The 12,198-nt window shown below is 53.8% G+C and overlaps 7 protein-coding genes across 7 annotated transcripts; 5 read left to right on the top strand and 2 right to left on the bottom strand.

Annotated features, from left to right (window-relative positions):
* Positions 1-163: 163 nt before the first annotated feature.
* On the top strand, positions 164-1,258 carry BO66DRAFT_387323 (putative short chain oxidoreductase/dehydrogenase). Its single transcript, XM_025646272.1, has 3 exons — positions 164-479; positions 559-740; positions 796-1,258. Exons 1-3 carry the CDS (start codon positions 193-195, stop codon positions 1,179-1,181), a joined length of 855 nt encoding a protein of 284 aa, XP_025509216.1. The 5' UTR covers positions 164-192; the 3' UTR covers positions 1,182-1,258.
* A 616-nt stretch (positions 1,259-1,874) lies between these two features.
* BO66DRAFT_467121 (SDR family NAD(P)-dependent oxidoreductase) lies at positions 1,875-2,731 on the top strand (the record flags this gene model as incomplete). Its single annotated transcript, XM_025652535.1, has 2 exons — positions 1,875-2,464; positions 2,536-2,731. 2 exons carry the CDS (start codon positions 1,875-1,877, stop codon positions 2,729-2,731), a joined length of 786 nt encoding a protein of 261 aa, XP_025509215.1.
* Positions 2,732-3,555: 824 nt separating this feature from the next.
* Positions 3,556-4,354, top strand: BO66DRAFT_445109 (uncharacterized protein; the record flags this gene model as incomplete). Its single annotated transcript, XM_025651631.1, has 3 exons — positions 3,556-3,942; positions 4,191-4,263; positions 4,312-4,354. Exons 1-3 carry the CDS (start codon positions 3,645-3,647, stop codon positions 4,352-4,354), a joined length of 414 nt encoding a protein of 137 aa, XP_025509214.1. The 5' UTR covers positions 3,556-3,644.
* A 188-nt stretch (positions 4,355-4,542) lies between these two features.
* On the top strand, positions 4,543-5,815 carry BO66DRAFT_445107 (zinc-dependent alcohol dehydrogenase family protein). The gene is made up of 2 exons (XM_025651630.1): positions 4,543-4,786; positions 4,850-5,815. Exons 1-2 carry the CDS (start codon positions 4,570-4,572, stop codon positions 5,689-5,691), a joined length of 1,059 nt encoding a protein of 352 aa, XP_025509213.1. The 5' UTR covers positions 4,543-4,569; the 3' UTR covers positions 5,692-5,815.
* Positions 5,816-5,897: 82 nt separating this feature from the next.
* BO66DRAFT_467120 (Zn(II)2Cys6 transcription factor) lies at positions 5,898-7,534 on the top strand (the record flags this gene model as incomplete). Its single annotated transcript, XM_025652534.1, has 3 exons — positions 5,898-5,989; positions 6,053-6,342; positions 6,408-7,534. The coding sequence occupies exons 1-3, from the start codon at positions 5,907-5,909 to the stop codon at positions 7,532-7,534; spliced, it is 1,500 nt and encodes a 499-aa protein (XP_025509212.1). The 5' UTR covers positions 5,898-5,906.
* A 126-nt stretch (positions 7,535-7,660) lies between these two features.
* Positions 7,661-8,763, bottom strand: BO66DRAFT_445096 (aromatic alcohol reductase; the record flags this gene model as incomplete). The annotated part of the gene is made up of 3 exons (XM_025651629.1): positions 7,661-8,412; positions 8,480-8,661; positions 8,731-8,763. The coding sequence occupies 3 exons, from the start codon at positions 8,761-8,763 to the stop codon at positions 7,713-7,715; spliced, it is 915 nt and encodes a 304-aa protein (XP_025509211.1). The 3' UTR covers positions 7,661-7,712.
* Positions 8,764-9,809: 1,046 nt separating this feature from the next.
* Positions 9,810-11,924, bottom strand: BO66DRAFT_445081 (uncharacterized protein; the record flags this gene model as incomplete). Its single annotated transcript, XM_025651628.1, has 4 exons — positions 9,810-11,243; positions 11,295-11,308; positions 11,342-11,613; positions 11,671-11,924. 4 exons carry the CDS (start codon positions 11,922-11,924, stop codon positions 9,810-9,812), a joined length of 1,974 nt encoding a protein of 657 aa, XP_025509210.1.
* Positions 11,925-12,198: the final 274 nt, after the last annotated feature.

Genomic DNA, 12,198 nt, shown 5'->3' with positions numbered 1-12,198 from the left:
AAGGATGGTTCCGGCTTGCCGAGAGTGGGGCTTCGGTTTCATTTCCCGGGCGCATGAGATCATGAGTGGTTTGCCTGCCGGAGCTCCCTGCACAACCGAGAGTGTATTTAGGAGCGTGCCATCCGCTGCGGAGTACATCAGAGCTCTTCTGAAGGATTGAAAGATTTTCCAAAAATCCTCAAATATAGCACTATGAGCAAAACCTGGCTTATCACCGGCGCATCGTCCGGTCTTGGAGCCGCCCTAGCTCACCATGTCCTCCGAGCAGGCCACAAGGTCGTCGGTGCGGTGCGGAATGTATCCAAGGCGCAACAAAGCTACTCTCACTTTGAGGAACTAGGAGGCGTATGGGCGCAACTCGACGTGACGGACCCCCAAACGAAAGAGCATGTTGCGCGCCTCTCCCGCGAGCATGGAGGGTTTGACGTTGTGGTGAACAACGCCGGATACTCCATCCTGGGCAGTATTGAAGATATGAGGTAGGCCTGAAACACATGAGCCCTGGGTGAATGCTTGTCTTTCTGGATGGTTTATGCTGAATTGGGGTACTACCTGCAGCGAGACCGAAATCCACCAGCAGATCGACACAAACCTCTACGGCCCGATCCGCGTCATCCAGGGCTGCCTCCCCTCCATGCGCGAGAAGAAGACCGGGTGTATCGTCAACATCTCCAGCGTCGCGGGCCTGATCGGTCGTCCCGCTACCGCGTTATATTCCGCCAGCAAGTTCGGTCTTGAAGGTTAGCCATGATCCCAGAGGGGCTTTCCGGACTAGACTAACAAGTTATATTACAGGTCTTTCGGAGAGTCTAGCCGCAGAGCTCGCCGAATTCGGCATTCGGGTGCTCATCGTGCAGCCTGGCGGCTTCCGCACCGGGTTTCTCTCCGCGTACGTAAAACCCGCCGCGGGATTGAACCCGGCGTATGAGAGCAAAGCGCTGGGAGAAGCGATGCAACGTTACGACACGGTTGACGGGACGCAGCGGGGTGATCCGGAGAAGGCGGCCGCGCGGATCCTCGACGCCGTCGAGCAGCAGGGTCTCTGCGCCGGGGCAGCTTCGTATATCCGCATGCCGCTGGGGTCGGATTGTTATGCGGTGTTGCGGGGTAAGGTTGATGGGCTGAAGGAGAATATGGATAACATGGAAGCGATTGCGCATAGTACGGATTATACCCAGTGAGGCTGTGAAAGTGTCTTTTTCAAGTAGAGGTTTCGACTTGTGGATCGTCGTTGCGGTAGGCATAGTTTATGTTGAATAGTATCAAAAAGATTTCTATCCGATCGATTTTAGTAGCGTGATCCATTATTATAGATATGGCAAAGTCGAGAGGTCAAGAGTTCACACAGGGTGTCATGGGGGAAAGCATTTATCTTTCTGACGTGAACCCAAGCAAGAGTAACATATGAGGATTCATCCGAAGAGGACAATTGATGTATAGGCTTCGTGATATTGTGAGACAGATTCTACTTGAGTTTCGTCGCCCTGTTGTGCTCAAGGAGAGCCCTCCTATGCACTTTGTGCCATTTCTAACACAATGGTTTCGGATTGGTTGATTCCTGCTGGCCGTACCAATACGTCCAATTGCTAAGAGGTTCTATTTCAATGCGGAGCCAAGCACCCACGCCTGTTTTTGATAGGCGCTACAATTAAACCATTCCCCACTGATCCACATATTTCGACCCTGAATTCGGAGTTAAGGTCAGCATATCCCAGCCGCCTCCCGCGTCATCGTTCCGCAGACATGCACGTACATACATTACCCACCATGCACCTTAAATCTTCGTCTCCTGCTTGTTACCAGAGAGCAAGTTAAGGTCGCTCTTCCTCAACGCTATCCCCAACCACCACAAGAATTAACACATGGCAGCGAGCATGTCCACCCATCAAGGCAAAGTCTACGCCATCACCGGCGCCGCCTCCGGCATCGGCCACGCCATCGCCATCCACCTCGCCCACCTCGGCGCCCGCCTTGCGATAACCGACCTCTCCCAATCGGGTCTCGACGCCCTCGTCACTGAACTAGAGCCCCTCATCGGCAAGACAAACATCCTGGCCCGCCCCGCTGACATCTGCGACCGCTCCGCCGTTGAGTCCTGGCTCGCCGCCACCGTCACCCACTTCGGCCGTCTGGACGGCGCAATCAACACAGCGGGCGCGCACCCGCGCGAATCCGGCCAGCAACCCGTCTGGAACGTGACAGACGAGGATTGGGATTTCGCCCAGCGGGTCAACGTGCAGGGCACGCTGAATCTCGTCCGCGCCGCGCTGAAGTACATGGTAGATGCGGTCGGTCGGCAGGAGATCTCCACAGGGTCCGTCGTGGTCTTCGGTAGTAATGCGTCGGTCACGGGGGCGCCGAACCTGTCGGCATACACGACGAGTAAGCATGCGGTGCTGGGGATCATGCGCTCCGCCGCGATGGATGCGGCGCCGTATGGGGTGCGGGTAAATGCGGTTTGTCCGTGAGTCTTTCTTTTCATTCTTGAGCTTTTGCTGTGGGTGTGTAACGCGAGATCGCTGATGGTGGTTGCAGGGGTCCGATTGATACACCTATGTTGCGGAATGCGGTCTCGGAGAGTCTGATGAAGACGCTGGTCAACGCTATTCCTATGAAAAAGGTGGGGACGGCAAAGGAGGTGGTAGGGCTAGTGACTTATCTGCTGGATGAGAGCTCGGGGTTCACGACCGGAGGTGTACACATGGTTGATGGGGGGATGACGGCGGCATGATGACAATGAGAATTTGTGCAGAGTCAATCGGAAAGGTCTTGTCTGCAACCATCCCTGTCAAACCTTATCGTGGTGATATGGCTAGAAAGGACAGCCGTGGCTACGTTTTATTTAGTTGAAGGTTGTTTTGGATGACTGATATTGCAGTCGGTATTTGGCCTCATCGTGCTACTGGCAGGCATCCGTCGTCATGGTTGGGTGGTGAACATGGCTAGGGAAAAAGAAGATGGCATAGGTAATATGAACAAGGAGGACGGGGCATGGCCTTGGAGAATGCAGACGAAGCGAGTGAGACATTCTCACACCGTCTGCTCGAACCTCCTTGTCAGTCATGCGGAAGGCTGCCCTAAGCCAGTGTAGCCAGACACGTGGTACAAAATTAAGTATCCTGAAACCAGCATCTGTGTTCCATCAATTGGCCAAGCACATGGCTTACTGCATAGTTATGGAATGTCAAGCTGGAATCAAAGGATCTTTCAGCCTCCCGAACTATAGAACGCAAATCGACAGTTGTGCGTCGGAAGTGCAACCTACCACTGTTCGCATTGTGAATGGTATTGTCACAGCCGACTGCCGTGAACGCGAGCTCCTGCTATGCGGCTTATACAGGCTTTGCCTTTAAAAGCAGAATCCGTGATGTTGCTGGAAATGTACACAGGAAAGTCCCACCAACATTCAACACCGCGATGAATGAATCTGAAAGACCAACTCATAACGCGATTCAATAAAGGAACACTGCAGTATCATTCTCAAAGGTGGCATGTGGTTTACCTACGTTATAAATACAGCTCCAGTGCTCGCAGTATCTCTCCTGGAAATCTAACCTCCGACTCTTTCTAAACCCAAACCAACTGGAGGACTCATTCCCTGCCCCGACCACCATCACACCACGCGCACGGTACGAACAACCACTATGATGAACATCTCCTATCCAGCTCTGGGCGTCCTCGCTCTTGCAGCCAGCTGTGCCTCCGCGGGGCCAGCAGCCTGCGGGGTCTGTCAGACCGGTTGCGCCGCCGTCGTGATGGCATGCTACTCAGCGGCAGGATACACATGGGGAGTCGCGCTCGGAGCCGGGGTCCCAGCGACAATTCTCGCCTGCAACAGCGCCTTTGGGACCTGTCAGTCCGCCTGCGCTGCCGTGATCTTGGCTCCACTTTTCTGGGCGTCTAAAGCATGCAGACCGTCTGATCGACCTGTCTTGTTTCTCGGTACGTGCAACCTTTTGAGCTGCCATAGTGGGGAAAGAATATGTGGTCTCTATTTGTCGGCCTTGAGTAACCAGTCAAACCCGCCCGTCATCACCGGGGAAAGAAACGGTCTTCCATGCTGGAGCAAAGTGGATATCCCGAATGCACTGGGGAGGAATCAAGGAGGAAAAATTTGAGAGGATGTTCTATGCCACTTATCAATGATGAATTCAAACATGCTTGACCAATGATAATTTTCAGTCCACTAGTAACATTCTGCAAGTCGTGCTGGACAGTAGCAGTCGTCAGTTTGAAGATTCATGAAGAAGTAAAATGCCCTTGGTTAGTAATCAAAAGACCTTGGAGGTAACTACTAAGTACTAGTAGTAGGTACCCACTGCTCCGCAAATGGCCAATTGATGCAGGTGTCTAAAAGAACAGAATATTGATTGGCTGGCGTGTTTGGCGTATCCGGCGTGTTCAGCGTCTCTGAACTTGGCTTTTTCACCCCACTAGTAAGGTATTTACGTTCAGTATGCCAAGAAGAGGGAATCTCAAAGTCTATAAATTCGTAGTCTTATCTGGCAGAAGAATAAAGTCCATCGAGAGCACGGAAGAATGCTCACGTCTTATTGCTTATAATCCAACATGACTGCCAAACCCATTTTCAAGCAATACTATCTTCCCGAGAAGAAGGGCTTCGCTAGTCTCGTGGTGCGTGAAGTGCCTAAAACTTTCCCAAAATTCGGTCAGATTCTCGTCCGCATCAAGGCCGTGTCCCTGAATTGGCGCGACGCAATTATTGCCATGGGGACCTATCCTTTTCCCGGACCCGATGCTCTTGTGCCTGGCAGCGACGGCGCAGGTGTGATAGATCCTCTTTTAGTGTCTTCCTTGCACAGTGCGGCCCTAACATCTGCGTAAACAGGTATCATCGAGGCAATTGGCGAAGGCGTCACACAATGGAACGTGGGCGACCGCGTCCTGGCCAATTTCACGCAGGACCACCTCGCCGGGCGACTGACCAAGGCAGGCCTCCTCTCGCAACTCGGGGGTGAGATCCAAGGCCTGCTCGGCGAGTACTTCATCTTCCCTGCGCTAGGGGTGGTCCGGATCCCAGACTACCTGAGCTTCGAGGAGGCGTCGTGCCTGCCCTGCGCCGCGCTGACGGCCTGGAACGCGCTGTACGGGCTGGTGCCCCTCCGCGCAGGGCAGACCGTCCTTCTACAAGGCACTGGAGGAGTGGCCACCTTCGGCCTGCAGATCGCGCATGCAGCGGGCGCCACCACGATCGTCACCTCTTCGTCGGAGGAGAAACTGGCCAAGGCCCGGGCCCTCGGCGCGACGCATCTCCTCAACTACCGGACGCACCCCGACTGGGCGGCTGAGGTCATGCGGCTCACGCGTGGGAACGGGGTCGACCATATTATTGAGGTCGGCGGCACCCTAACCCTGCAGCAGTCATTCGACGCGATCGCGCTCCACGGACTGATTCACTGCATTGGACACATTACCAACCCCGATCCCCTGGGCAAGGGCAAGGAGCTCCTCGGTCCGGACGCAGCGTTCCTGGCGCTGGATCGAGTCTGCATCGTGCGGGGCGTGGTGGTGGGATCGCGTGAACAGCTGCAGGAGATGCTCGCGTGCTTCGAGGCGCATGCAATCCGGCCGGTCGTTGACCGGGTGTTTGGGTTCGAGCAGGCCAGGATGGCCTATGAGTATCTGTGGAACTCAAGCCATACGGGGAAAGTGGTGATTCGTGTGCCGTGACATAGATCGTCGGATGTTACTGTAGGGAGTATTGCATAATGCATTCGGGTCTCGGGCTGCGTATGTATACAATTACAGTATCCGGCTATCCGACCCACTTCCGAGTTAGGAATAGCCATCATTGTAACCCCGCCTCATATCAATCTCTCCATCCAGCACCAACACAACACTCCTCCTTACTCTACATATACTCTTATACTCAGTATCAAGCAACCATGCATGACACAGTTGCCTCTAGAATAAGACGACGCAATGGTTCCAAGCACGACCGAACGGGCTGTCTGACGTGCCGTTACAGGTATGCACGCAGGTCTCCCCCTCCCCTCATTCTAACTCGACATCGACACTCATCCTCGCATAGACACAAGAAATGCACTGACAACACTTTCCCGGAATGCGGAGCATGCATCCGCCTCAACCTCAAATGTGTGAGAGAGCCCAAACGTCAGATTGCCCCTGACCCACGGGCTCAGCCCGGTGAATCGAGCACCGCGCCCTCCGTCCGAACAGTGGATTTCTTCCACGACTGCCACCCCTTCGCCATCCAAGAGACGAATCGATCCTCTATGCGGCAGTACGCAATGAAATACTACATCAACGTTATGACCCAGGTGTTAGCAGTCAGCCAGCAGTACAACTCCTTTCTCTCCGGTGCGAGCTGCTCCCTCGCCAGACTTCATCAACCACACCGCCACTGACCAAAGCCTACCGCACAGAATTCGTACCATTGTCCGTCGACTCGCCCGCTCTGTCGGGTGCATTGATCTCCTGGGCGTCAGGCCATCTAGCCGCCGCAGCAGACGAGCGCTACCGCATCACCGCGCTAGAAGCGCGATCCACCGCCCTCGGCCATCTGGCATCAGCTCTATCCGATCCCTCCCCGCACAACGATGCCGCCTGCACTCAAGTAGCCACCTGCCTTGTCCTCCTGACCTCGGAAGTATGTCTCGGCAACCAGACCGGATGGTATGCCCACCTTCTCGGCGCAAAGAGCATCATCCTCTCCGCCGCCGCCACAACCTGCAGCGGAGTCGCCGGCCCCGACGCCCTCAAATCCACCCCGGAAGGCCAGTGGATCCTCCGCAATTTCGCCTACCACGATATCCTAGGCAGTGTTACGCTGGGCACGAAGCCGCTACTGCGCGCCGATTACCTCCACGGCATCACGGACGGGGTGGTGGATACGTATCTGGGCGTGGCGGCAGGAATCCTGCCGCTGATCGCGGAGATTAGTTTTTTAGACCCTTCTCCGGGTAGGGATAGTGGCACACTGGTGTCATTTTCCAATCATAACCATGACCAGGAAGTGCATGTATCATGCACTGAGATCGAGCACAAGCTGCTGGCCTGGCGGTGCCCCAGCACCGCCTCCCCGTCGCTGGTCGCGTTGGCATACGCCTACCGCGGCGCCGCCCGGATCTATCTGTACCGGCGGATGCGGAGCTTTCTCCGCTGCCACAGCAACAGCTTCTCACGCGGTGATGCTCTTCAGAGTGGGTATCAAGACAACACGCTAGAAGTCAAGATGGCAGCCGCCGTGGCCGAGACCCTGGCCCACATCCAGGGAATCCCCTGGGCCGAGCAAGTTGAATCCGCGCTGTTGTTCCCGCTCTTCCTGGCCGGCGGAGAGGTGACGACGCCTGCCGCGATGGCGGTGATCCGCCAGCGCCTTGAGCTGATGTTCGCGCGTCGGCGGTTCGAGAATATTGCGCTCGCACAGGCTACCCTGGAGGAGGTGTGGGCGCATCGTCTGAGGGAGGCAGGGATAAGTTCACTACCAAGTGGCGGGGGAGATTGGGAGGAGGTTCTCGCCAGACGGGGGGGTCAGCTTTTGTTAACTTGAACTCTCACTGCTTGTTATTCTGACGAGAGTATGCCGGCATCCGGGGAATAAACCCGGTATTTATGGAATCTAGAATTACGCACCGTATATGCACTGCATCACATTTGCAAGCTACCCCCGCAACACCAGGCCCAACACGACCACCATGCAATCCCTGTATTGTACATCACCCACCTGCCTACTCCCTCAAAATCCCCCGGATAGCCTCCTTCAACTCCTCCTCCCCCATAACCCTCAACCCCAACCGTTCATTCCAATTGAACTCCATGAAATCCCCACCCCGATACCCGTCCCCATACATCATCTGAAAATAATAATTAACCACCACCGATTGATCCCCCTGCATCAACTTCCTGTCTGACTCCGCGATCAGCTCCTTGACGGACACCTCCTCCGACGCCCCGAAATCCGTCCCCAGCACCTCCGCAACCAGCCGCGTCAGCTGCCGCTCCGTCACCGCGGCCGAGCAGATATACACCGGCTGGTTGGCCGCGGCCTCGAACGAGCCGTCCTCGAGGAGCCGGACCACCGCGGCGGCAATATCCGCGAGCAGGGAGACGGCAATCGGCTTGTCGCCGCCGTCGTGGAAGACGGCTTTCCCGGTGATCGGGTTGGGACCCAGCACCCCGTACTGCAGGGCCATGTCGAAGAAGGCGCCGTTGTTGACGGAGGTCCACGTGGTGGGTCCTGCGGCGTGGGGCAGCGCGGAGGTGAGGTATTGCCGGATGAGGACCTTCTCCCGCGCGACGGGGAGAGTGGTGGCGAGTGGGGACTCGAGCATGGTGGTGAATTCGGAGGGGATGAAGCGTTTGATGCCGGCGGCGATGCAGGCGTCGATGATGGGTTTCTCGGTGGTGAGTTGGGGGAAGGGGACGGCGCTGCGGGGGGGCGGGGGTTTAGTTGGTATGGATTGTGGAGGGAATAGGAGATTTGAGATGAACGGACCTGATAACGACGTCCTGGCCGGTAAAGGTGGCGATCAATTCGGCTTGGTTGTGGTAGTCGACCTTGACGGTTCTCAGGCCTTCGGGGCCCGCTTTGTTGGATTCTGGGCGCTGCAGCGCGGTGACTTCGTGGCCTGCGGCTGCTAGAGCGCTGGCGATGCGCGAGCCCAGCGTTCCGGTGGCCTGGGAGATACGGTTAGGGACATGATGAGAGTGGAGGGGATGAACCCGGTTGGGGTGTGGATAGCATACTCCAATAATAGCGACTTTTCTGACGGTGGCCATTTTTCTAAGGTTCTAAGGTGACAGATTAGGTTTGATACAATGGGGTGAGTGACAGGATTCAGATAAACTGTAGTCACGTTGTCTTGGAACAGAGACACGAACTAGGGCAGGCGTCCTGGCCATCTATATAGATAGCTGCGAATTGTATCCAGGGTTATCCCAGCACTCTCCGACGAGAGCAACCGGTCAACCTTCGGGATAGATCTCGGTCCCGACGCGGGCTCGAGATTAAGGCCGAAACTTACTCCCGAGGCTGTGCTTGATAAGCATCTCGGACAGGCTTGATAAAGTCGGTGTTTCGGAGCGCATGCTTAGTAGTAGCTGATTAGTAGAAGAAGAAGAAGAAGAAGAAGAAGACACATCCCTTGCTTCGTCTTGCTATGTGGGTCTTGCTTGGATCGGCGTGTAGACCGGGTGTGGACAACAGGACTTCCCGTCCGCACAGTCGGCAGCCGTAATTGAGTCAAGAGATTAATTCCAGAGTAGCACACGCAGTCTAGCGGATTGGCGGCCGATTTCTCCGCAAATTTTGATCAATGGTTGGCCAACGTTGAATTGACATTGTTATGGGGCAGGATGATTGGTCATAGGGGACAAGGCTTAGATTGTCTCCATTCCAAATTACAACTGTTGCTGCTTAGATATAGCTTATGTTGGGATTTCCATGGCTTTCGTAGAACCATGGACTTCTCACTAGGGGTGGGGGCCTCACCTTACTTTTCCTTTTTAGATAGTATGCCTGCGGTAGGTGCCTAGTAGTGAGGTGGCTGATCGCTAGATAAAGGGTACTACTACAACACCTACGAAGGAACATGATTGTCACAAGCATTCAGCATGCAAGAAACTGGGTCCAAGGCGCCGAAATAGCTCGCGTAATAGACAATAGACTATCTCGAGTCGAATTCTTTTATACACAGCTACAACAACGGTTGTTCCAATGTCGCGACTTGGAAACGAGCAGGTGTATACCTGTACCACGAAATCAGGTCCCAAACCACTCCAGCAAGGTCGTACACTGGTGGCAAAACATCACCATTCAAACCCTACTAGCATGCATAGCGGGGGACAGTGTGTACATGGTCGGTGAATAGACGCTGCTTGCGGTGTTGCTGTGCAGAGAGGTCAACCGATCCTTTGCGTTTTCGAAGAATTTCTGCTCTGCTGAAATCAATGAGCATGACTCGCGCTGCCTCTTCGTTCCATATAAAGTTGGACATGTGCAATTCAAGGTGCAGAACACCAGCTTCGCGGACCTCGGCTTCTGTATCATTCATGCAGTGCTGTAAACGTGGGCGATCTGACTCTCGTAGTGCGCGGCCGCCCCACGCCATGAGTGAGAGGTGAATAATCTCTCGTCCGGAGTCAGTATAATAGGTACTTTGCAAGTAGACATCGCCGAGGTAGATGGGGACAGCAAATCCTTGTAGGGATTCAAGTTTTCTGTACATGATACTTTCACGATCTGAGTGATGGTCGGTACCTTTCCCAATCATGGCATAACCATGCGATTGTAATTGGACGGCAAAGATAGAGCCGTGTATGCCCTCTTTTCCGAGAGGAGTGCAGGAGTCCAAATCCGCATTTAGTTGCTGTTCAACAAGCTTGATCATGGTATCACGGGATATAGTCTGTCGCCGGTCATCTGATTTTCTCCGGTGAAGATCCACATTGGGGCATTTATCATCAAGTTCTGACTGATGTACAAGTCCCCGCAGACATAATTGTGTGCAGAAAGTATACTTTGATGTCTGACCAGGCACTCGATGGCTTTGGTGTGAAGCGTTCGATGTCCGCTGGCGTTTACCACGGTCCTGAATCGGAGAGGATAGGGGGTGTTTCTGGCCTGAATCCGATTCACCTGAAGAATCTGGTGATGGGCTCCTATAGGGCTGCACCGGACTAGAATCACCTCGAACACGTAGGCGTAAGAGATATGGTGACCGATTGTTGATGGGATAAATTGGCTCCCGGTATTCTAAGCCTAGTGGACTTGTCTTGCGTTCTAATTCTAGAATCGAACGAAGCGCACGTTCAAAATCGATTTCCCATAGGCTTGATGCGGCAATGGTTTCATTCCGCCATGCTTGGCTTCGTTGGGGTGATCGAATTGCCATGAGAGTCAAGCTTAACTGGTAGCCAATAGCCGTATAAGGGAAACGGAAACCACAGCCATCAGTGGACTTCGCCTCAGCATCCCGGCTCGGTTCAAGGAGGTCATACTCTAGTACATCGGGATTGTTCTTGGGGATCCGAAGGATAACTTTCATATGACCGTTTGTTAGTAGGCCGTATTCGAGGCCTGATTTCATCATATACTCATAGATTTGTGTAACGGCGGCAAATGACAAGAAAGCAGCGTCGTAACAAAGTTTCTCATCAGGATCTGTTGGTATTGTAACCCGCTGGACAACTTCCTCCACCATGTTCATCTGTCGAAGGCCAGCTCGGAGGAAGGCATCAGTAAGCTTGTGCGCAGCTTTCTATTCAATAATATAAGCCAAGCTCCGCGTATCGCCGGATTTTTGATACACACAGTGTCGATCCGCTGGAGGTCGCGCAGGTTTCATTTGCTCCTTACTCGTTGGAGGTCGCGCGGGAGTCATCTGATCTGGATTCTCTGTGACCGTGTTGGAATGGTTTTCGAATATGATCCCTTCACCAAGGAGAAATGGACGTCGGTGTTCTGGAAGCTGAAGCAGCTTTTCAAAGATCTCCATAACAGGATTTTCAACTTCTGCCTTTTGATATTGCGCCAGGTCTGCTTCACTTGCTAATGGATATCTGCATGCCTGCTTCCCTGTGTATTCAATAATAGGCCTCGAAGGAAACAGTCGCAAATCAGATGGAGAACTAAAGCATTTGTAAAGCTCGTCGAAGACATCTTATTGTGCTTTGCGAAAATCAAACGGTCGAAGGAAGGTCGGGCATATGCGGCCGGTCGGATCGGTGATAGAGCCTTTGGTAGTGAGTGATCGTTTGGTCTGGATGGTCATGGGCACCGTAATGAAGTCATGGCAAGCTTGGAGGTATTCTGCAAACGTAGTATTCTGATTTTGCTTTTCCACTTTTTCTGCGCGCTCTTTCTCCTTTGTTGCAGCCTCCCTTGCCTGTTTCAGTATAGCGCGAAGCTCGTCTTTGCTCGGTGATGCGTCAGTCTCCATCGCATCGCGGTATTTGGTGCTGCTCTGGAGGAATGGCTAGCTTGAAATGGCCCTCCTTAGAGATCTAAGGCCGATAAGAGCAGTGGTGGGGAATGATGGAATGAAAGTCAACTGTCAGTCAGATGCGATTCTCAAGTTAGTCGTACGAAGAAGGAAGCTTCTGGTCTTCATAGGTAGACACAGGAATAGGAAGATTGCTGTAAGGGTATGACGGTAGTGACTAATCATCTAAGGAACATTCACTGGTCTGTACCTAGTACGGTTATTTCGAGGC

This window comes from Aspergillus aculeatinus, assembly GCF_003184765.1.
Source record: "Aspergillus aculeatinus CBS 121060 unplaced genomic scaffold BO66scaffold_1, whole genome shotgun sequence".
In the NCBI taxonomy this organism is placed as follows: Eukaryota; Fungi; Ascomycota; class Eurotiomycetes; order Eurotiales; family Aspergillaceae; genus Aspergillus; species Aspergillus aculeatinus.
Note: the sequence above shows the minus strand (reverse complement) of the source record. Positions and strands in the feature narration are given on the sequence as shown.